Source organism: Cnephaeus nilssonii (assembly GCF_951640355.1).
Source record: "Cnephaeus nilssonii genome assembly, chromosome: 16".
Classification (NCBI taxonomy): Eukaryota; Metazoa; Chordata; class Mammalia; order Chiroptera; family Vespertilionidae; genus Cnephaeus; species Cnephaeus nilssonii.
This window is the reverse complement of record NC_137087.1, coordinates 21,747,190-21,771,729: the sequence shown is the minus strand read 5'-3', so window position 1 is coordinate 21,771,729 and position 24,540 is coordinate 21,747,190. Positions and strand designations below refer to the sequence as shown.

The 24,540-nt window shown below is 46.4% G+C and overlaps 1 protein-coding gene across 1 annotated transcript in view; it reads left to right on the top strand.

Moving 5' to 3' along the window:
- Positions 1–5,703: 5,703 nt before the first annotated feature.
- STOX1 (storkhead box 1) overlaps positions 5,704–24,540 on the top strand; it is a gene marked incomplete at its 3' end in the record, with an annotated part of 49,103 nt that continues 30,266 nt past the window's right edge. Inside the window, exon 1 of the mRNA XM_079794342.1 lies at positions 5,704–6,113. Within this exon, the coding sequence (XP_079650468.1) occupies positions 5,804–6,113 (310 nt within the window). The 5' untranslated portion in view covers positions 5,704–5,803. The remainder of the gene's footprint in view (positions 6,114–24,540) is intronic.

Below are 24,540 nucleotides of genomic sequence, written 5' to 3'. Positions count from 1 at the left end.
TCATCATTGTTTCTAACTCTCTATCCCTCTCCCTTCCTCTCTGTAAAAAAATCAATAAAATATATTTTTAAAAAAATTCCATTTGTCAAAATGACCAGAGATAATCTTTTAATGTCCTGATATAAATTTCTGAAAGTATTTTTTGAAAAAGTATTTATATATGGTAATTAATGCACAGCGAAAAAAAGCTTCCCTTACCCTATTCCCTGTTCCTCTCTCTAGAGCTAACCATTGTTATCTCCAGCTTTAAAAAAAAAAAAAAGTTTGATTCTAGAAAGAGAGAGAGAGAGGAAAGGGGAGAGAGAGAAACATCATTGGCTGCCTCCTGCAGGCCTCCCACTGGACACACCCCCCCCCCCCCCCCCCAACCAGGAATTAAACCAGTGATCTCTCCGTGCCTGAGAGGATGCTCAACTGAGCCATACCAGCCAGGGCATCAGCAGCTTGTAACGTATTTTCTAGAGATTTTCCAGGTACACATGCATATATGTGCCCATTTTTTCTTTTATAACACAGTAGTTGGTCTAGCGTACTATTCTATTTACTTTTCTTTTTTACTAAAATGTATTTGGAATATTATCTTATACTAGAGGCCCGGTGCATGAAATTCATGCACTGGGGGGGAGGGGTGTCCCTCATCCCAGCCTGCACCTTCTCCAATCTGGGACCCCTTGAGGGATGTCCGACTGCCCGTTTAGGCCCGGTGGGATCGGGCCTAAACGGGCAGTCGGACATCCCTCTCACAATCCAGAACTGCTGGCTCCCAACTGCTCGCCTACCTGCCTTCCTGATTGCCCCTAACCACTTCTGCCTGCCAGCCTGATCACCCCCTAACCACTACCCTGCCAGCCTGATTGATGTCTAACTGCTCCCCTGTTTGCCCCCAACTTCCCTCCTCTGCCAGCCTGGTCACCCCTCACTGCCCTCCCCTGCAGGCTTGATCACCCACAACTGCCCTCCCTTGCTGGCCATCTTGTGGTGGCCATCTTGTGTCCACATGGGGGCAGCCATCTTGTGTGTTGGAGTGATGGTCAATTTGCATATTACTCTTTTATTAGATAGGATAAGAGGCCTGGTAGGGCCGGCTGGTTTGCCCTGAAGGGTGTCCCGGATCAGGGTGGGGGTTCCCTTAGGGTGTGGGGCAGCCTGGGTGAGGGGCCTGTGGTGGTTTGCAGGCTGGCCACGCTCCCCAGCGACCCAATTGGAGGCCCTGGTATCTGGGATTTATTTATCTTCTACAATTGAAACTTTGTAGCCTGGAGTGGAGCCAAGCCTTCCGCTCCCTCCGAGGCCGGCAGCCATTTGTGTTGGGGTTATAATTGAAACTTTGTTGCCTTAAGCAGGTGGGCCCGGCCAGGGTGTGCGGAAAGCTTTGCTTCCCCTGTTGCCGGCGGCAACCCTGGCCTGCTCTCTCAAGCTCCATTCTGCCGCCATTTGTTTGAATTTGTTTACCTTCTATAATTGAAACTTTGTAGCTTGAGTGGAGGCTTAGGCCTGGCAAGGGCAGGCAGAAAGCTTGGCTTCCTCTGTTACCTAGGAAACCTTGCTCTCTGTGGCTGTAGCCATCTTGGTTTGGGTTAATTTGCATGCTCACTCTGATTGGATGGTGGGCGTGGCTTGTGGGGGTGTTGGAGGTATGGTCAATTTGCATATTTGTCTATTATTAGGTAGGATAAGCATATAAAGTTCTATCAATCTTTTTAAAAATATGTTTTTATTGATTTTAGAGAGACAGGAAGGGAGAGGGAGAGATAGAAACATTGATGAGAGAGAAACATCATCGATTGGCTGCCTCCTGCACATCCCTACTGGGAATCCAGCTGCAACCCAGGCATGTGCCCTGACTGGGAATCGAACTAGTAACATCCTGGGTTGATGCTCAACCACTGAACCACACTGGCCAGGCTCTATCCATCTTTTTAATGACTGCCTAGCACGCAGCTTAGATTTGTATATAGTGTTAGAGCTATGTTGTCCTTTCTCAGGCATAGAGTCCACTGAACATGTAAAATTTAAAAAATCCCTCTATCCTGAGAATTTTTGGTTTATTTTGACTACTCTGTGCCTTTTACGTGGAGGATGAATGTTTCTGATCTGGTCTGCTGGGGCCACAAGATAGAAGGCTCTTGAGAAGTTCCATTTCTCTAGTTTTGCCATATAATACAGGCCGTAGTTGGAGGCTATAGTTTTCTTTCTTTCTTTCTTTTTTTTTGTTAATCTTCACTTGAGGGTATTTTTCCATTTATTTTTATTTTATTTATTTATTTATTTTAAAATATATTTTATTGATTTTTTTACAGAGAGGAAGGGAAAGGGAGAGGGAGTTAGAAACATCAATGAGAGAGAAACATCCATCAGCTGCCTCCTGCACACCTCCTACTGGGAATGTGCCCACAACCAAGGTACATGCCCTTGACTGGAATCGAACCTGGGACCCTTCAGTCCATAGGCCGACACTATCCACTGAGCCAAACCAGCCAGGGCGTATTTTTAGAGAGAGTGGAAAAGAGGCAGAGAGATACAGAGAGAGAAACATCAAACATTGATGTGAGAGAGACACATTGATTGGTTGCCTCCTGCACACACCCCAACTCAGGGCTGAGGATAGAGTCTGCAACGGAGGTACATGCCCTGGACGGGAATCAAACCCGGGACCCTTCAGTCCTTGGGCCCGTGCTCTATCCACTGAGCCAAACTGACTAGGGCTGCTCTTTCTTTTCTTTTTTAAGCTGTACATTTTAAAATTGATTTGAGAGAGAGAGAGTGGGGGAGGGAGGAGAAAGAGAGAGAGAGAGGCAGCGATTTGTTGTCCTCTCACCTATTTATGCATTCATTGGCTCATTGGTTGCTTCTTTACTAGTATATGTGCCCTGACCAGAGATCAAAACCACAACCTTGATGTGTCAGGATAATGCTCTAACCAACTGAGCTACCCGGCCAGGGCCTGTAGTTTTAACATTTAAGATACGTCCCATTTTGTAGGAGTTTGAGAATTGTGGGGGTTGGGTAGCTGATCCTTTGGGAAAACTAATGGCTGTACAGTTTAAAAATTTTCTCTGTACATTCTTTCTCCCTCCTTTGATAATTGGACTAGCGTAAATAAAATAAGGAGATGTCACACCTCTGAAACCTCTCTCATAATATCAGGCCATGAAACTTCACATCTGGGTCTACCTTGGGGCAGCCACAGGCCCTGCTCATAAGGGCCTGGTTGTCTGTGCATTTCCAGTTCAAATTCTTGGAAGAGAGAACCAAGCTCAGGACAGCTGTTCACATCAGATACAGGTCCAATGAGCCCGAGTGATGGTTGTCTGGCTTCCCCCTCCAGCCAGGAGCCTGAGCAAGGAGACATTGGATCTCCACTTCACTGTCTAGGTCACAGTGATGGCGAACCTCTGACATGCGTGTCAGTGCCATTTCTGATGACACGCGGCCGCTGAGGCGGCCACATCCTGAGGATGAAACATTTATGTTATTTAAACTATAAATATCGCGAAATAATGTTTTTTCCTCAAAGTGACACACTACCCGAGTTATGCTCAGTTTTTTGGCGAAGTTTGACACACCAAGCTCAAAAGGTTGCCCATCACTGACTAGGAGCTTTGTCCTCGGGACAAGCTGCCGCAACTTTCTAAACTTTAGTTTTTCTTGTGGAAGATGGGGCTTAATAGTATTACTCCTTTCAGAGAGTTAATTTTGAGGATAAAATTAGATCACACATGTAAAAAAAACCCCTCTGTGCAGTTCCAGGCACAGAGGAAGCTGTGAGGAAATGGGAATCAGCATCGTCATGATTATGACGGAAAAGGCACTGTCCTGGATGCTAGATCTACGGAGTTCGAAGTCATCGTTCCCCATGATGACACAGAACTCTGGGAGGAACTTTGTTCTCCCTGTGGTTGCACAAAGGAGTTTACTTCATTTGGGCTCTCGGCTGTATTCACCCATCCATCTATCTATCCATCCACCCATCCATCCATCCATCTTAGAGTTAGAATTCAGAGGGGAGAGTGTTGTCTCAGGCTTATAATTCGAACTGAAATTTTGTCATAGGGAGCCCTGCCTTGGCAGTTGTCTGACTCCATTTCTTACTGTGCCTGTGCCTGGGAAACACATCTTAATCTGACCGAGCTGTAGTTTCCTTATCTGTAACACATACATGCGAACAGCAATTAATGCAGGGTTGTGACCTGAATGCCGCAGTATAGAGTGTTCAACAAATGCTAGGGATTGCTATGTAATGACATCGTCAATCATTTATTGTGATAGTTACTAGGGACAGTTATAGATGACCCCAATAGTTGTCATTGATGATGGTGAAGTGAGGGAGCGGGGGGTCTGGAATGGGGCCCAGGTCTTGCCAAGCACCTCCGTTCCCTCTCACACTGACCCTGTCTAGGGGTAGTCAGGCCCTTCCTCTCCCTTCCCACTCCTTCGTGGAGGAGCCCTCACCCAGGGCCTCTGTCCTCAGCATCTGCAATGTCCCTGTTCCTGTGAGGCCTGGCTCCAGATCCACGACAGATCACAAGTTCCTTCTCCCGTTCCTCGTGGGGCAAGTCCGTGTCTCAGTCTTGTCCTGTCCCCAGACCCAACCCAGGGCTGAATCCCAGGGATTTCATCACTGAGCCGCGCCAACTGGGGTGGCACCTCTGGAACACTTGACTTCTCTTATCACTTCCATGTCCCAGGGGCGGGGCCAGATCCTAGAACCCCGGAAAGTCATGGGTGAAAAAGTTCTTAGAGTCCCAACTCTTTTTTTAAAAATATATTTTATTGATTTTTTTACAGAGATGAAGGGAGAGGGATAGAGAGTTAGAAACATCGATGAGAGAGAAACATCCATCAGCTGCCTCCTGCACACCTGCTGCTGGGGATGTGCCAGCAACCAAGGTACATGCCCTTGACCGGAATGGAACCTGGGACCTTTCAGTCCGCAGGCCGACGCTCTATCCACTGAGCCAAACCGGTTAGGGACCAACTCTTTTTTTTTTTTTTAAAATATTTTTATTGATTTCAGAGAGGAAGGGAGAGAGAAACATCAACAATGAGAAAGAATCCTTCATCTGCTGCCTCCTGCACGCCCACTTTGGGGATGGAGCCCGCAACCCGGCCCACCGAACCTTCTGGTTCAAACGTCTGCGCTCAACCACGGAGCCGCGCCAGCGGGGCCCAGCGCTTTACTTTATAGGACCGCCAGCTGGAGCTCAGAGAGGGCAAGTAAAATGTCTCAACAGGTTAGGAGCCGATCCCACCTGGGTTTCCGGCCATGAGCGAGGTTCCGGACACCTCCAGGCTGCCTGTCCCCTCTGGCCTCTCTCACTGGGAGCGACTACAAAGCCTGGGCGCCCGCCTGGCCCTCGCGGCTTTGGGGTCCCTGGCCGTGCAGCTAGCGCCGCGGTCGGAGGCGGCCGGGCTCTCTAGGGGCTGCAGGGCTCCCCGAGGCCTTGGGAGAGCCCCCGGGCAGGCCCATGGGAGCACGGGGAGTCGCCGGGGTGGGGAGGGCAGAGCCCAGGATGGGACGTGGGCAGGGACCTGGTAACTGGGCACTTGGAAACCCTGACCGAGCGCCTCGCGGGCGAGAGCAGCGGCCAGCCCCAGGGCCGCGCGTCCCGCCCCACCCCCGGCCCCGCGGAGCACCGCTGACCCCGCCCCCTGGAGTCCGGTTCCCGGGACCGCCGGCGCCGCGCGCAGTCAGCCGATCGCTCCCGCCGGGCGTGCGGCGCCCGGGCCGCCTGTGCCCTGCGCCCTGCGCCCGCCGCGCCCACCGGTGCGCTCGGCTGGGCGCCGCGGCCGTCCGCGCAGCATGGCCCGGCCCGTGCAGCTGGCACCGGGGTCGCTGGCACTGGTGCTAAGCAGGTTGGAGACGCCGAAGGCGGCGGGGGTCGCGGAGGACCCCGGCGGGCACGCGGTGTTCCGCGCCTTTCGCCGCGCCAACGCGCGCTGCTTCTGGAACTCGCGGCTGGCGCGCGCCGCCTCGCGGCTGGCCTTCCAGGGCTGGCTGTGCCGAGGGGTGCTGCTGGTGCACGCGCCCCCCGCCAGCCTGCAGGTGCTGCGCGACGCCTGGTGCCGGCGGGCGCTGCGCCCGCCCCGCGGCTTCCGCATCAGCGCGGTGGGTGAGTGCGGGGCCGGAGGGAGGGGCGCCCCGCGCGAGCCGCGGAGCCCGAGCCCTGGTTCCCCGGGCGCGTGCACTCCGGTCCACTTTGAGGGGCGGGGGCGGGGCGGATGGGGGGGACGAGGAAACCGGCCGGCGGCTGGGAGAGGGCTCTCCTCCCGAGCGTTCCCTCCACCTGGGGCACTGACGCTCCGGGCCCAGCCCCCCTGACACGCCGGGCCAACTCCGGGAGGCCTCCATTGCCCAAATAGCGCGCAGGTTCCTGGCCGAAGGAACTTTCTCCGTAGAAAAGTGATGCTTTGGGGAGAAAGGCTTTGTGCTCGGGAGCCAGAGGGTTGGTCCGGAGGCAGGGGTCTCTGCCTCTGTTCCATGGGGGCGCTTAGAAGGGGAGCCCTAGGGGTTGGCCAGAATCTACTGGTTCTGAACTGGCTGCTGTTATTTACTTTTTTGATTACAGACTTGGAGCAGTGTGTGGTTTTCGTCCTCCGCTGTATCGGGCGGTGTGGTGGTTTTGGATCAGGGCCTAGCGGAAGGTTTGGGGTCGTTAACTGCTCGGGTGAAAGACATGACAAATGGCGCTGTGGACACATCCCATCGGCCGAATAGAATTCCTCCTTCCCAGCCTTTTCAGAGCGCCCATTTGTTTGGAGACAGACGGCAGCTCTTGCCTGTGTGACCTAGCTCCTCGTTTGAGAAGCTAAACCACCGAGTGAGTGTTCCCTGGCACCGGCCACTGCGCCCCGGGGGGCTGTCAGCTCCCGGTAACAGCCGGGTTCTGTCTGTCTGCGCGTGCGGGGGGCTGTGAGGACGACGTGATGGTGTGCTGTTGACAAGTCACCACTTGTTCCAGCCCTGGATTTTGACTCATACCAAGGAACCCCGCTCCGTCTCAGTCCATAAATCCTCCTCAGAGGAGGAGCAGCAAATAAAAAACATGTGTTTTGGTCCCCAGGGATAAAGGAACGGGGTAGCAGGAGGCACTTGATGTTGTGCATCAACCTGTCAGAGATGATGTCTCTGCATCCCAGGTCAGTGAGGTTAAACCTTGGCTTGTCACCTCCATGCATTACCATTCTGTCTGGTACAACACCCCCCCCCCCCACACACACACACACACACGCACACACCCTTTTTCTTCCCCTAAGAGCAAAAAAGAGCTCATTTGCAAAGCCACATAAACGCATTTCATCTCCTTTTACTTGCAGGAGTGAGTGAAGAAAATAGGTTTTTGGCTCTGAAAGCCGAAATTCTCACAGGGGAAGGGCGGATGAAAAACTCTTTTCAGTTCTGTGTCCTGGGGTTTTCTGGTTTGAATTAGCGGTTGCATTCTCTGGTTCCCCCACCCCCTTTGGAAGGGTGAGCAGAAAGCTTGTTGCAGAAAGGGGGTGGGTGGAGTTGGGGTCTAGACCTGAGGGTGAAATAGAGAGGGCTTGTGCTGAGCCAGAGGCAGCCAAGATGCTTACTTACTACCTGGGGTCCCGCGAGCAGCGGTGGACGCTGGTTCCTGGGCTGGCCCGGGTCAGCTGCCACCTGAAAGCCGCAGGGGACAAAGGGAACATCCCCCAGGTGCTCTGATTCTCCACCGCCAGGCAGTGCCACCTCATGGCATCGCTCAGGACGCGGTGGACACTGTGTTCCATGGAGTGGGTCTCCGGGCAGAAATGATAGTGACGTTTTCAATAGCATCCTGATAAGAATGAAGACATTGAGCTGGAATTTGTACAAAACCACCTCTTGGGACATTTTGAGGAGGAAACTGGGGAAAGATCTTATTTAACGCAGGTCCGTGGATTCCTCTGCGGGGAGGCTGTTTGGAACGGAATGGCTAATTACGGGTCTCACTTGGGGTCCTTGGGTCAGGTCAGAGGAGAGGAGGCACCAAGGCAGCCCTTGGGCCATCTGAGTCACAGAGGGTGGTGAGGGCCGGGCAGCTGCCTTGCCCCACAGGATCTGGGAGTCTCAGTTGGCTTGCTTTCCTGGATCCGGCAGCATTGGCTTCCAGAGGCTACAGTGGGCTTCCGGGGAGGCAAGGGAAGAGCAGCTGCACCTCTGCAGGCTTCACACCTTACTTGTTACTTGTGGGAACCAGCAGAACTAGGAAAAGATACAAAGGATCAATTTGGTTAGATCGGTTTGGTCTCTTTGCTGTAGTTTTTTTTTAAAAAAAAAAATATATATATATTTTATTGATTTTTTTACAGAGAGGAAGGGAGAGAGATAGTTAGAAACATCAATGAGAGAGAAACATCGATCAGCTGCCTCCTGCATACTCCCCACTGGGGATGTGCCCGCAACCAAGGTACATGCCCTTGACTGGAATCGAACCTGGGACCTTTCAGTCCGCAGGCTGTTGCTCTATCCACTGAGCCAAACCGGTTTCGGCATCTGTATTTTTTTTAAAAATATATATTTTTATTGATTTCAGAGAGGAAGGGAGAGGGAGAGAGAGATAGAAACATCAATGATGAGAGAGAATCATTGATCACCTGCCTCCTGCATGCCCTGTCACCAGGGATCAAGCTGGCAACCTGGGCATGTGCCCTTGACCGGAATTAAATCTGGGACCCTTCAGTCCCCAGGCCGACGCTCTATCCACTCAGCCAAACCAGCTAGGGCTGTAGTGTTGTTGTTGTTTTTTTTGTGTTTTTTTTTTAAAGGCTCTCTTCTCCTACATAAAAGTATCTGGGCATAGGGAGTATTGCCAGCCAGCTGGCAGGAAAAGAGGTGTGGCCTTGAGCTTTATAAACTCACTGTGCTTCCCTGGGTCCTTCTCCCGGGCTTTTGGACCTGGGACTTACGGGGCCTCAGAAGAAATGATGTCTGAGTGCCTTGGCCAAGCAGACGGAAGTGACCTGAGCCCCAGATGCAGACCTGAAGTGAAGGCCTGAAGGGGTTTGTTTTATCCATGTTTTGTGCCCTTTCTTTCCCTCTTCACTTTCTCCACCTCGGCTTCCCTCTGACGAGAAGGTATTTCCCAGGCTGAGAGCATTTCCCTAAACAGAGGGACATAGGATGTATATTTTTTAAATTTTAGTTTTCAATGACAGTTGACATTCAGTATTATTTTATGTCAGTTTCGGGTGTACAGCAAAGGATCTTGAACAAACTAACTCTCTTTTTGTGCTCTAGTCCTCAAGTGTTTTCTTCTTTCATTTCTTTCTTTTAAATCAGCAAATGACATTAGCAGATGGGAGGGGTGAGCTGAAAGCTGGAGGAAGACATCTGTTTACCTAGCTGACCCGCAGGTGGTAGGGGTGGAGGACACCCGGATTTGTTTGGGTGAATCAATTGTTACTCTGGGTCCACACCTACCAGGTAGATGAAAGATTAATGGTGGCTTCCTGGGGTAAGGAGGGGGGAAGGCCACTTGGCCAAACAAGTTTGTTCCCTTCTCCTGAAATCGATAGCTGAGGTATCCACATTTTAACCCCATCATGGCCTTCCATCTTTTCTCATTGAATGAGAATGCCCGTGGCTCTTTGACGATATTTGCTTCATTAATTCACTCATGTGCCAGATACTGTTCTAGGTGTTTCAGTGTATCTTTCATGGACTGTTTGTTTCCTCCATACTCAGTTCAGGAGGGATAGTTGAGTGGGAGGCTAGGTTCACAGTCTTCTCCATCCCACAGTGACCTGTGTGGGCAGGTTCTGCCTCTGATCGAGTTCCCTGGTGTGTGTTTGGGGAGTGGGTAAATACAGATCTGGCAGGTCAGGCTGGTGAAGGGGAGCTAATGTGAGAATCTTCCCACCTCCCCTCATGACCCTTCTCCCTGCTTCCTGAAACATCTCTGAGCACACAGAGTTATTAAGGTAAAATTGCAAGTGCCTTTGAAGACTAGAGGCCAAGTCACTAATTTATGCTAGGCATAAATGACTGATTTCAGAATCTAGTCTGGGATCTGGTGTGGGAGAGGAACAGCTCAAGGGTATGGGTGCCTGATTGTACAAGAGTTGGGCAAACATCTGGAATGTTGTCTGACTTATTCTGTGATCGAGGGAATGGCATAGGGAAGTGTGTAGAGATGGTGAGGAGAGAGAGTGGTCCAGCTCCTATTGTGTCTTGCTTCTGAGGTCCTGCCTTGAATGATAGTAGGGCATCTTGTAGGTTTTAGTAGCCAATGGAATTTTTTGTTTGTTTTGTTAATCTTCACCGGAGGATATCTTTCCATTGATTTTTAGAGAGAGTGGAAGAGAGGGGAGAGACACAGAGTGAGAAATATTGATGTGAGAGAGAGACATATCAATTGGTTGCCTCGGGCATGTGCACCAACCAGGGCCAGGGATCGAGCCTGCAACCGAGGTACGTGCCCTTGACCGGAATTGAACCTGGGGCCTTTCAGTCTGCAGGCTGACGCTCTATCCATTGAGCCAAACTGGCTAGGGCTAGCCAATGGAATTTTTAGTTGAAATTTACATTTAGTGAAATGCACAAATCATTAGAGTAGCATTTGATGCATTCTTCAAATACATAAATAAATGAGTGTAACCCAAACTCCTAACAGGATTTAGAACATTATCATTGTCCCAGAAAGTTCCCTCTTGCCCCTTCCCAGTCACCTCTGCTCCCACCCTCAGAAGTAACCACTCTTTTGATTATTTTTAACTATAAATTTTGCCTGTTTAAGAATTTCATGTAAATGGTGGAATCATTAGTGTGAGGATTCTTTCACTCAACTTCATGTTCCTGAGATTCATCTCTCTGTGTTACTAGTTCCTTTTTATTGCTGAGTAGGATTTTATGAATATACCACAGTTTATCCATTGTACCTTAGATGAACACCTGGGCTATTTCCAGTTTATGGCTATTATAAATAAAGCTCCTGTGAATATTTATGTACAAGTTTTTTTTTTTATGCTTCTATTTTTCTGAGTTCGTATCTAGGAGGGAAATTGCTAACTCACTGATTATGTTTAGTTTTATGAAAACTTCTCCCAAAGTGGTTGTACCATTTTACATTCCTACCAACAAAGTGAGACAGTTCTGGTTGCTGCACATGTTTGCCAAAATTTGACGTTTTCAGTCTTTATAATTTTAGCTATTCTGGTAGTATCTTGTAGTTTTATTTATTTATTACTCATTTATTTATTTAAAATACGTTTTTATTGATTTTTAGAGAGAGAGGAAGGGAGAAGGAGATAGAGAGAGAAACATTGCTGAGAAACATTGACCAGCTGCCTTCTGCACGCTCTCTTCTGGAGATTGAGCCCACAACCCGGGCATGTGCCCTGACTGGGAAGCAAACTGGTAACCTCTTGGTTCATGGGTCAACACTCAACCACTGAACCACACCAGCCAGGCAGTTTTGTGTGTTTTTAAAATATATATATATATATATACATACCGTATTTTCCGGCGTATAAGACGACTGGGCGTATAAGACGACCCCCAACTTTTCCAGTTAAAATATAGAGTTTGGGATATACTCGCCGTATAAGACTACCCCTCTTCCAACGCACACCAAATAAAAATTAAAAAAACATCAGATTTGATTTCAATATGGTAATTTTAATTCAAATGCTTATGACATGCAGGTACTTAGCAGGAAAACTGTCACTTATAAACATAAGGCTGCCAAAACCAGTTTGGCTCAGTGGATAGAGCGTCGGCCTGCGGACTGAAAGGTCCCGGGTTCGATTCCGGTCAAGGGCACGTACCTTGGTTGCGGGCACATCCCCAGGGGTGGGTGTGCAGGAGGCAGCTGATTGATGTTTCTCTCTCATTGATGTTTCTAGCTCTCTATCTCTCTCCCTTCCTCTCTGTAAAAAGTCAATAAAATATATTAAAAAACAAAAACAAAAACAAAACAAAAAACAAAAAAACACACATAAGGCTGTTTGTCATCAAACATGTAAACATACAACAGTGCAAGTGGATTAAACTTTTCCTAATTCACTCTAAAGCTGAAAGGATAAGACAATAAACCCATGGGAGCTGCCATGCTGTTTGTTTTCTAAGCTGTCAACCAAACTGGAACTGATGATGATAGGAGGAAGGTAACAAACAACAGAGAGAGAGCAGGGCAAGTCCCTGTGGAGTTAGCAACGCCCATCATAACTGTAAGCAAGCTACGGCATTTTTACAGGTTTTGCTGTCGTGACAGTTTCCCTTTAAAAGCCTTCAAAATCCTCCTGTTGGTCATCTGATATCATAAGTACATCAATGACCTCTTGTGATACATTTGTAAGGCAGTCATCATATGGATCGAATTCCGTATCAGATGGTGTGGTCTCAGCTTCGGCTTCCTCTTCATCTTGCCACAAGTAGTCGTCCTCCATACCATCTAATGGATTTGATATGCCACACTTCTTGAAAGACTTGATGACTGTTTCTGCATCAATATCATTCCAGGCTTTTATGACAAACTTGCACAAAACATCCAGCTGTGGAGCACGCATGTTTCCTCTTTTGTGAATGACTTTTCGCCGCTAACCATCCATTCATTCCACTGTTCTCGAATGCGATCTTTAAATGTGTTTTTCTGGGCACAGTGCTGCTCTCTCTCTTTTTTCCAAACCCCGGGTGTCCTGGACGCCTGCAGCTTGCTCCGCCCTTCACTTACACCTTCCCGGTGAGATGCCCCTCACCTTGTCATCGGGACGGCGTTAAGTCACTTCTTTCCACGAATCCTGGTGAGTGGATTTTCTTCTACCGTCCTTGTACAGCGCCGCCCTTGCTGCTTTCATATGGTCGCTGCATACGGTGGGGAGGAGCTGAAAAACGGCCCCGGCCAAAGGAGGAACCAAGATGGCGGCAAAGGTAAACAACTAAACTGCCATCTCGCACAACAATTTCAAAAATACAACTAAAAGACAAAATGTCTACCACCCAGAACCACGGGAAAGCTGGCTGAGTGGTAGATTTACAACTAAGGAGAGAAAGGAGCACAAACGCTGAAAAGCTGAGGTGCGGAGGCATGCGCATCAGGCTGGTAGTGGGCGACTGGGCGCACGGCTTTTTTTCAACCTGAAGGGAGACAAGCTCCCGATCACTCTGAAATCCAGTTTCTGGGGACACGCGGGGGACCCAGACGCCTACCGGGAGAAGCTGGACTCTCGGCCATCAGGTCAGAAAGTGAGAGTGACTTTTTTGCAGAGGTGCGCCGAGCAATCAGTGTTTACTGCGCTGGAGCATGGGATGCAGGGACTTGGAAACGCGGAAAGGCAGAGACGGCTGATGGCCACCATTGCTGTTTGCCGCGCCCCAGCCTAGTGACGCCCTGAGACCCCGCCCCACCCTGAGACCCTGCCCCGCACATTCTACAAACCCGCCCAGGCTCCACACAGCACCTTTGGCATATAAATGGTCTGTTCTGTGGAAGCTTAACCAAATTAACTGCAGCTCCAGTCAGACTGCTCCAAAACCGCCAAAGCCCAAGCAAAGAGGAGAAAACTGTAGTTCTTGCTGTAGCTCCTGCTGGGTGGCCTCAGACAGTAGCTGACCTGCACCCCTTGGAGATCCAGAACTAGTGCATCTAGTGGTCGGTGTGAGACAACACCAGATTTCAACCACTCGCATAGGGACGCATTCAAGAGGCAGACTCAGTGAGCACCAAAGCCCTACTGGAACAAGTCCTGCCCCATAAACGTGTCTCCAGCACAGCAACTCTTCCGTTATAGACACAGCGGGTTCTCACAGCCAATTGGCCTGGAGGTCAATTCCTCCCAGTGACACCAACAACAATCAAGACTTAACTACAACAAGGCTGTACACACAGTCCACAAAGGGATGCACCAAGAGTGTCCACCTCAGGTAACTGGGAGGCTGATCTGTTGAACCAATAGAACACCTAGTTTGCAAAAATGTATCAACTTAATACTTGTTTTTATTTTCTGTATAGGTATTATATTTTAACAAAGACTTTAAAAATTTTTTCTAAAACATAATTCACAAGCATAAATGTAAGAAATAAAACTATAAGACTCTAAGAAAGTCATCTTCATGACTTTGGATTAGGTAATAATTTTTTAGATATGACACCAAAAACATAGACAATAAGAGAAAAACAAATAAATAGGACTGCACCAAAACTTAAAATTTTATGTTTAAAGGAATTGTAAGGCGAGAAGACATCCTCAGAATGAAAGAAAATATTTGCAAATCATATATCTGATCAGATTTATATCAAGAATATATAAAGGATTTATTCAACTCAACAGTAAAAACAAATAATCCAATTGAAAATGGACAAAGGATTTGAATAGATCTTTCTTGAAAAATGTATACCCCTGGCCAATAAGCATATAAAAGATACTCAAACGTAATTAGTCATTAGGGAAATGCAAATAAAAACTATAATAAGATACTACTTCACACCCACTTGTACTGATATACAATAAAAATATAATATTGTTTACTGATAAACAATAACAAGTGTTTGTAAGGATGGATAATTAGAACACTGCTGGTAAGAATGTAAAATGGTGTAGTCAGGAGGGTGGGGGTAAAGGGGAGAGATCAACCAAAGGACTTGTGTGCAAGCATATGAGCCTAACCAGCGGTTGGGGACAACAGGGGGGTGGGGGCATGTGAGGGGAGGGGTGTGGGATGGGAATGGGGGCATGAGGACAAATATGTGATACCTTAATCAATAAAGAAATTTAAAAAAAATGGTGTAGTCAATTTGGAAAATGGTTTGATAGTTACTCAAAAAGTTAAACATAAGAGTTACCATATGACCCAGCAACTCTAGACCTAAATAATATACCAAATGCAAGAGAATTAAAAACATAAGCTCATACAAAATCTTGTACAAAAATATTCATAGTAGCATATTCATAATAACCAAAAATGCAAACAACCCAAATGTCCATGTAATGATGAATGGATAAACAAATTATAGTATATCCATACAATGAAATATTATACAGCCAGAAAAAGAAATGAAGTACTAATGCATGTAACAGCATATATGAGCCTTGAAAACATTGTGTTAAGTGAAAGATGCCAGATACAAAAGAACAAATATGGCATGATTCCATGTATAGGGAATGTGCCAAATAGGAAAATTAATAGAGAAAGAAAGTAGTTTAGTGGTTGCAGGGAGTATAGAGAAAAAAGGTCTGGGGAGTGACTCTTAACGGGTATAGGATTTATTTCGGAGGGAGGTTATGACAATGTTCTGATATTCGTGGGGATGGTTGCAAAACTCTGTAAAATATACAAAAGACTATTTAATTGTAGTTTAAAGGGTGAAATTTTTGGCATATACATTTTATCTCACAGAGCTGTTACTTTAAAAATCTATAATAATAAAAGTGTAATATGCTAATTAGACCAAACAGCAGAACAACTTTCTGGATGTCATTCCGGACATCCTTCTAGATGAAGCTGTGATGGTGGGGGCTGAGGCAGAGGCGATTAGGGGCGATCAGGCAGGTAGGTGAGCAGTTAGGGGTGATCAGGCAGGCAGGCAAAATGGTTAGGGGCAATCAGGCAGGCAGGCAAACGAGCGGTTGAAATAAATGGAGTGTGGCCATTTTTTGAGCTCCCCCCACTGTATGCGGCAACCGCACATTCTCCAGTCTGGCTCGGAAGTTTCAGCACCCACCCTATAAGACGACACCGGGCATATAAGACGACCCCTGACTTTGGAGAAGATTTTCCTGGGTTAAAAGCTCGTCTTATACACCGGAAAATACGGTATTTTTATTGATTTCAGAGAGGAAGAGAGAAAGAGAGAGGTTGAGAGAGAGAGAGAGAAATATCAATGATGAGAGAGATAATTGATTGGCAGCCTCCTGCACGCCCCCACTGAGATGGAGCCCACAACACAGGCAAGTGCCCTTGACCGTAATCGAACCTGGGACCCTTACGGTCAATGCTCTATCCACTGAGCCAAACCAGCTAGGGCTAAAGCTCATTTTTTATATTTTTTTCATTTGAGTGTCTAATTGTCCAAGGACAGTTTGTTGAAAAGACTAACCTTTCTCACTGAATTTGCCTTTGGAACTTGGTTGAAAATCAGTTGACTGTGTCAGGATCTGTTTCCATTGATCTTGAGTCTATCCTTTCACCAATACTGTACTGTCTGGTTTACTTTATAGTAAGACTTGAAATCAGATATATTGTGAGTCTTCCAACTTTGTTCTTCCTAAAAAATTGTTTTAGTTACTCTAGGTCAGTGGTCGGCATACTCATTAGTCAACAGAGCCAAATATCAACAGTACAACGATTGAAATTTCTTTTGAGAGCCAAATTTTTTAAACTTAAACTTCTTCTAACGCCACTTCTTCAACATAGACTCGCCCAGGCCGTGGTATTTTGTGGAAGAGCCACACTCAAGGGGCCAAAGAGCCGCATGTGGCTCGCGAGCCGCAGTTTGCCGACCACGGCGCTAGGTTCTTTGTTTTTCCATATACATTTTAGAATCAGTTTATCAGTTACTTAAAAAAAATAATCCAGCTGGGATTTTGATTGGGATTGTGTTGAAACAGGAGATCAATATGAAGTTAGATGAAAAAACTCATCCTGGTTTTCCTGAACTACCCTGGTTTTAGAAATGGTAATCTTGCCCTGGCCGGTATGCCACAGTGGTTAGAGCACCAGCCTGTGCACCGAAGGGCCTCAGGTTCCATTCCTGGTCAAGGGCACGTACTTGGGTTGCAGGCTCAATCCCCGGCCCTGATTGAGGCATGTGCGGGAGGCAATCAATTGATGTCTCTCTCACAGCACTGTTTCTCTCTCTCTCTCCCACTTTCTCTAAAAAAATCAATGGAAAACTATCTTTGAGTGATGATTAAAAAAAAAAAATAAAAAGAAATTATAGTCTTGCCCTAGCCAGGTGGATCAGTTGGTTGGAGCATTGTCCTGAATACCAAAGGTTGCAGGTTTGATTCCCAGTCAGGGCACATACCTAGGTTGTGGGTTCGATGTTTCTCTCTCTCTCTAAAAACAAGCATATCCTCTGGTGAGGATTGAAAAAAATGATAGTCTTGCCATCTTGGGAGCCCTTTAGTCCCAGGCAAACTGGGAGAATTGGTCACCCTAATTTAGGGGGAATTGACATCTTAACATTTCATGAACATGGAATATCTCTCTGAGTGTCTTTAATATACTTTTTAGTGTATTGAATATCTTTTGTTAAATTTATGTTCCTAAGAACTTTATGTTTTGGATGTTATTATAAGTGGTATTATTTTAAAATAAACTTTGTATTTTGGAATAATTTTAGATTTATAGAAAAATTGCAAATATATTACAGAGCTCTGTATTCATCACCCAGTTTCCCATAATTTTTTTTTAACCTTACCTTAAAAAAATAAAAAGCCAGTGTGGCTCAGCGGTTGAGCGTCAACCCAGGAACCAAGAGGTCATGGGTTTGATTCCTGGTCAGGGGACATGCCCTGGTTGCAGGCTCGATTCCCAGTAGGGGGCGTGCAGGAGGCAGCTGATCGATTATGTTTCTCTCTCATCAATGTTTCTCTCTTTCCCTCCCTTTTCCTCTCCCTCTAAAAAAAAAAAATCAATAGAAGCATATTTTTTTTAAAAATTGAGATATAATTCACATAGCATAACATTTACCAGTTTAAAGGGTATAACTCAGTGGGTTTTAGGATTTTCACAATGTTGTGCAATCATTACCATTATTTAATTTTAGAAGATTTTTATCACCCAAAAAAGAAAACCCTTTACCACTATTCACTAGCATATTCTTTCTATTTCCCTCCACAAACCCTGTCAACCACTAATTCATCTTCTGTCTCTATGAATTTGCCTGTTCTAGATATTTCATTTTTTAAATTTTTTTGTTAAAAATATATTTTCTTGATTTTTACAGAGAGGAAGGAGAAGGATAGAGAGTTAGAAACATCGATGAGAGAGAAACATCGATCAGCTGCCTCCTGCACACCTCCTACTGGGGATGTGCCTGCAACCAAGGTACATGCCCTTGACCGGAATCGAACTTGGGACCCTTCAGTCCACAGGCTGACGCTCTATCCACTGAGCCAAATCGATTAGGGCTAGACATTTCATTTAAATGGAATCACAATATGTGGTCTTTTTTCCTAGTGTCTTTCACTTAACATAATGTTTTCAAGGTTTATCCATGTTGTATCATGTATTAGAACTTCATTTTTGTGGCTGAATAATAATATGTTGTGTGTGTATATACCACATTTTGCTTATCCATTTTATCAATGGATGGCTATTGGGGTAGTTTCTACTTTTTGGCCGTGATGAATTATGCTGCTGTGAACATCTCTGTGCAAGTCTGTGTATGCACACACATTTTAATTTTTGGGTAGATTCCATTTGGCTGTCATAAAGTAATTTGTTTCTCTAATGAGATTTCCAATTTCTTTGTTCATCATCAGCATATTTAAAATGTTATCTTCCAGCTTCTTTAAAATACTTACAATTCTAACATCTCCGTCATCTCAGGGTCAGCAAGCCAGTCTCATTGGTTGCCTTGACTTTGAATAGGCACTTATTTTTCTATTTCTGTGTTGTCTAGTGTTTCAGATTGTACTTCTGACATTATGAGTGATGTGTTGTAGAAACTCTGGATTGTTACGTTCCTCTGTACAGTGTTGCTCTCCCCCCCGCCCCCCGCCCGAGGATATTTTTTCCATTGCTTTTCAGAAATAGTGAAGAGAGGAGGGAGGGAGGGAGAGAAGAAAGGAAGGAGGTAGGAGAGAGAAACATCGATTTCTCTCTGGCCTGGCTCCTAATGGGGCCTGCCTTTAGGTGAAAAGCTGTAAAAAATGGGAAACTTATCCAGTGCTGTTTCCTTCCACGGGAACCTCCCTTCCAGTTTCTACCTGGTTTTGGTTGCTTTTCAGTACCTTCAGGTAGAGGTTTTTATGTTTTGTCCAAAGTTATAGTTGTTATTGGCAAGAGAGTTAGTCTACTAGGATCTCGTTCACCATTATTGGAAGCAAAACCCCAGTAATACATGTTCTTAATTCCTGGCTTTTCTCCTCTTCTAAAATGTTATTCTGTTGATGAACAATGTCTGGGCCACAGAGAAACTCAAGATCATTTAGACAGTCACCAAAAACACATGCCTCTGTTCCACCTCTTCCTTCCCCCTGACAGATCTCCGTTTCTCCCCCATCTCTTCTAGCTTGATCATCCCTTTTCTCGAGTTAGGGGGGAAGCCGGGGTAATTCTGCCCATTTTGCAGACAGGAAACAGAATGAAGGTTGTGATTTGACTGGAGTTGTTTGGGTTTCTTGCCTTCTTCTCTATTCACCACCAGTTCACTGGGGTTCGTGTAAAGGGCCTGGCATTTTTCACCGGCACTCACACTTCCTTAGGGGCTATCAGATTCCCACAAGTCCATTCCAAGGCCCAGAAAATGGCAGAAACAGCTGCTCTGTCCATGTCCCCACGCTCACCTCCCTCCTTCCCACCCATATTTCTCTGGCTTTGTTCTGCCAGATGTTGCCTTTTACCTTAGTCTGTGCAGGGGCAGTTGAAGGGCTCACAGCAGGGTGTCTTGTAGGCACATTGCTGTTATCAAGCTGGATGGCCTATATGTGGCATCTGGGTAGGTAATAAGTATCTCCGGCTCCATGTTTTGATTAAGCAGCTGGTGGGTAGGAAAAGACACCTCTAGTTGCTGCCTTGTAGTATTGAGGTTCGGTGAGATGAAAAGAGCCATTAACCTGAAAATTAGCTTGGCTTTCTCTACCCTCTTTCTCCTGCCCCAGGCCAGCAGGTCACCACGTTCCTTGAGGCTCAACACCTCAGGTTTCTCTCAAATCCATCCCTTTCTCTGTTTCCATTGCTGGGCTTTCGTCCACCCAAGATCTCGCCATATCCCACGTGAACTAGGGCTCCAGCTTCCTCCCTTTTTGTGGTGCCATCCCCTGTGTGGTCCTGTACAGTCCAGTTCATTCTCCATCCTACAGGTAGGCAGACTTATGACAGTCCAAAAAGGAGACCTAATTCTGCTCTTGATTTGCTCAGGTCCCCTAGCTTTTCAGGAAAAGCTCGAGCCTTTAACATGCACTGCAAGGCTCTCTGATCCAATTCCACCGAAAGCATCCTCCTTCTCCCCACCTTCTGAGAGGTGCCTGCCTTCCTGTGCCAGTCAGGGTTCAATCAGAGGAACAGAACCAGTAGGAGACAGATTGCAAGGAATTGACTCTGTGGGATTGTGGGGGCTCGCAAGGCGAGTCAGAAATCTCTAGGTCTGGCCATCATGAAGGACAGGCTGGACATCTCAGGCACAAACCAAAGCTGCTATGAATAGGTAGAATTTCTTTATTTTTATTTTTTAAAATATATTTTATTGATGTTTTTTACAGAGAGGAAGGGAGAGGGATAAAGAGTTAGAAACATCGATGAGAGAGAAACATAGATCAGCTGCCTCCTGCACACTCCCTACTGGGGATGTGCCCGCAACCAAGGTACATGCCCTTGACCAGAATCGAACCTGGGACCCTTGAGTCCGCAGGCCGACCCTCTATCCACTGAGCCAAACGGGTTAGGGCTGGGTGGAATTTCTTTAGTTCTGTTCTTAAGGCCTTTCAATTGATTGAAACCCAGATTATGTAGGATAATCTCCCTTATTAATCATATCTAAAAAAAAACAACTTCCCAGCAATGCCTGGGTTTGTGTTTGAAAAATGAGGCCGAAACTTATCCAGGCTGACATGTAGGACTGACCATCACACTTCCCTTCCGCCGTACGTGGGTGCTGTCCTCTTAACAAGCTGAGCCTTTAGGTCAATCGGCTCGTTTCTCTGGACCTCCGGGTCTTCAGTTGTGAATAGCTTACTGCTCACTTTGGCTCTGGTTGAGGCCTCTGGCTGAGGCTTCCCTGCTCCTGGCGTGGCAGTGGCCTGTGGCTGGATCAGCCTCCTCGTCACCTGTGTCAGGGGGTCCAGGGAAGAGAAGACGAAAGCTCACGTTGAAGTTGCTTAAGATATTTCCACAAGCAGGGAAGTTGTACCTTCCCCTCAGTCCTGCCCAGACACCTTGATTCTCTAATACTGTCCCCCCTTCTGAAGCATCTAAAGTAGTGCAGCGGTTGGAGCAACCACACCATCCTGGGCCTCCCTCGCTCTCACTTCTGTTAGGGTGTCGCACTGAGCATTTATTGTGTGCCTGGTCCTGCACTGGTCAGTACGGAGGGGCCAAGGGCTCCTGTCGTGACCTTAAGGAGTTTATAGTCCAGGGGTCAGATGGATGAGGAGGGGATAGAATCATAGGGAGCAGTAGAAGCACGGCTGACCAAGAGCTGCGTGCGTGCCTGTGTACACTCACAGCTGTTTTTAGGAAAGACTTCCTGGAAGAAGTGATGTCTAAACTCAGACTGAGTAGATGTTAGCTTGATGAGAAGTACATTTTAAACAGAGGGGGAGGATATGTGTCCCAAGGCCACATGGGGAACCATAAGCAGCTGAGCACAGCCAGTGCATGTGCTGTGGGCAGTGGCATGAAGGGCCGGGAGAGGGACTAGACTGTGACAGGCTTTGACTACTGTATTGAGGGGTGTGGACTTGAGCCTGAGGCCACTGAAGAGCAGTAAGTAGTAGAGTGCACATATGTGTATGTGATTACATTTATAATCCTGTCTAACACGATACATGATAAATACAGGGTGGGGCAAAAGTAGGTTTACAGTTGTGAGTATGGAAAATAATACAGTAATAAATAATAATGCAAGAATAAACTCTGTGTTTCCCATACTCACGACTGTAAACATACTTTTGCCCCACCCTGCATTTCCCAGCCGATGGGTGTGCGTTATCTTCCATGGAGATTGTTGTCGGCAGTGGCGGTGCCTTTGAGGGGTTCTGTGGTCCCTGTGGACCCACTGATGCTCGTTAAGTGGTGGTCTGTCATCTGAGTAAGGGCCCAGGGCTGTGTGGATCTGATCCTCTCGCTGATCAGCCGAGTGACCAGTTTCTCATCCAGACCCGCTGGGGCCTTGGCTTCCTTGTCTTTTGGCAAGCATTCTCTCTGCTCTTAGCTTCACAGAGTTGGCATCAGGTTCAGGTGAGATACTATCTGTGAAAACCCTGAAAAGTACAAAGTACAAGCACCAAGATGTCTGTCTGTCCATTTATTTATGTCTTCTTTTTAAAAAAGATATATTTTTATTGATTTCAGAGAGGAAAGGAGAGGGAGAGAGAGATATAAAATTAGTGATGAGAGAGAGAACATTGATCGGCTGCCTCCTGCACACCCTCCACTGGGGATCGAGCCTGCAACCCAGGCACCTGCCCTTCAGTCCGCAGGCCAATGCTCTATCTACTGAGCCAGGGCTATTATGTCTTCTTTATCTCTCATCAGTGTTTTATAGCTTTCAGTGTACAAGTCTTCTATTTTCTTAGTTAAATTTATTCCTAAGGGTTTTTTATGGTATTGCAAATGGGACTTTTTTTTTTGTTTGTTTTCTTCCTTTTTAAAAAAATATTCAAAGTATGTTAGAACTTTGTTGCTGTGGTTTTTTAAAATCTATTTTTATTAATTTCAGGGAGGAAGGGAGAGGGAGAGATAGAAACATCAGTGATGAGAGAGAATCATTGATCGGCTGCCTCCTGCATGCCCCCAACTGGGGACTGAGCCCACAACCCTGGCATGTGCCCTTGACCCTGGGACACATCAGTCCACAGACGCTCTATCCACTGAGCCAAACCAGCTAGGGTGGGATTTTTTTCCCCTTAATTTCCTTTTCAGATAGTTCCTTGTTATTATATAGAAATGCAACTGATTTTTCGATGTTGTTTGTATCCTGAAACTTCACTGAGTTTGTTGATTAGTTGTAATAGTATTTTTTGTGGAGTCTTCAAGGTTTTCTACATACATGATCATGTCATCTGCAAATAGATCATTTTACATCTTCTTTTCCAATTTGGGTCTTTTATTTCTTTTTCTTCCCTAGTTGCTCTGGCAAGGACTTCCAGGACTAAGTTGAATAGAAGTGGTGAGAATGTGCATCCTTGTCTTATTCCTGATTATAAAGGAAAAGTTTTCCATTTTTTCCCATTGATTATTATGTTAGCTGTGGGCTTTATTATGTTAATTTAATTAAGGTTAAGTTAAGGTAATTTTATCCTGCCAGGGCTGACCTGAGCAAGGGATGAATCTATTACTCTGACACTTTGCTGTGAAAGAGAGGGCTAAGGGACGGCCCGGCCGAGGAGCCAGGCAGCCTCGATTGCCTGCCTCGTTAGATTTTATTGGAATTTTTGTCTTTAGATACAATCAGTAGGGTGAGTAATCTTGGGAGGACACGTGTTTGCATTGTCCTCTAGGCAAGGGCATGCAGGGATTAAGCATAAGGATTCCAGTAAACACCCAGGGGTCTGCACGTGCTTGGAAAGATCAAGGAATAATTAGGGGTGCCGCCTTTGACACTCCCCTAAGTCTCCCCTAAGTCGGAATTCCAATTAACAGGGCAGGCCGCCTTCCACACACTTCCCTTTTCTCAGAATGTCCTCCTCACAACTTTCCAGCCAAGTCTCGTGTGCTCCTCAACATTATCCTATGTTTATGGATTAAAAGACTTACCCTAATATTAAATTTTTTTTTATTGTTGAAAGTGTTACAGATGTCCCCATTTTATTCCCCATTGACCTCCTTCCCCCTCCCTCACTAACCCCCAGACCTTCACCACACTATTGTCTGTGTCCAAGGACTTGATATTTTTAAAATGTCTATGCTACCAAAAGTGATCGACAGATTCAATGCAATTCCTATCAAAAGCTCAATGGCGCCCTGGCTGGTGTTGCTGGGTGGTTAGAATGTTGGCCCTCGTACTTCAGGGTCGAGGATTCGCTTTCTGGCCAGGGCAGGTGCCTCAGTTGCAGGTTACATCCCCGGCCCCTGTCAGCGTGTGCGGGAGGCAACCAATCGATGTCTCTCTCTATACATCAATGTTTCTCTCTCTCTCTCTCCATTCTCCCTTTCACTCTCTTTAAGAAGCATGGGAAAAAATATCCTCAGGTGAGGATTAACAAAAAAAAATTTTTTTTTTAAATCTCAACGCATTTTTTTTTTTTTACAGAAACGGAAAAAAATACAACAAAATTCATGTGGGACCCCAAAACCTGAATAGCCAAAACAATCTTGAGCAAGAAAAACAAAGCTGGAGGCATTACACTTTCTGATTTTAATATGTTACAATTCTACAGTAATTAAAACAATATGGTACTGGCATAAAGACAGAAATATACACCAATGAAGCAGAATAGAAAGCCCAGAAATAAACCCACACATAAAAAGTGAACTGATTTTTTTATAAGGGTGTAAAGAATACACCATGGGAGCCCTAGCTGGTTTGGCTCAGTGGATAGAGCATCGGCCCGTGGACTAAAAGGTCCCAGGTTCGATTCCAGTCAAGGGCACATGCTCAGGGTTGTGGGCTCAATTTCCAGTAGGGGTTGTGCAGGGGACAGCCAATCAGTGGATTCTCTCTCATCATTGATGTTTCTATCTCCATCTCCCTTCCTCTCTGAAATCAATAA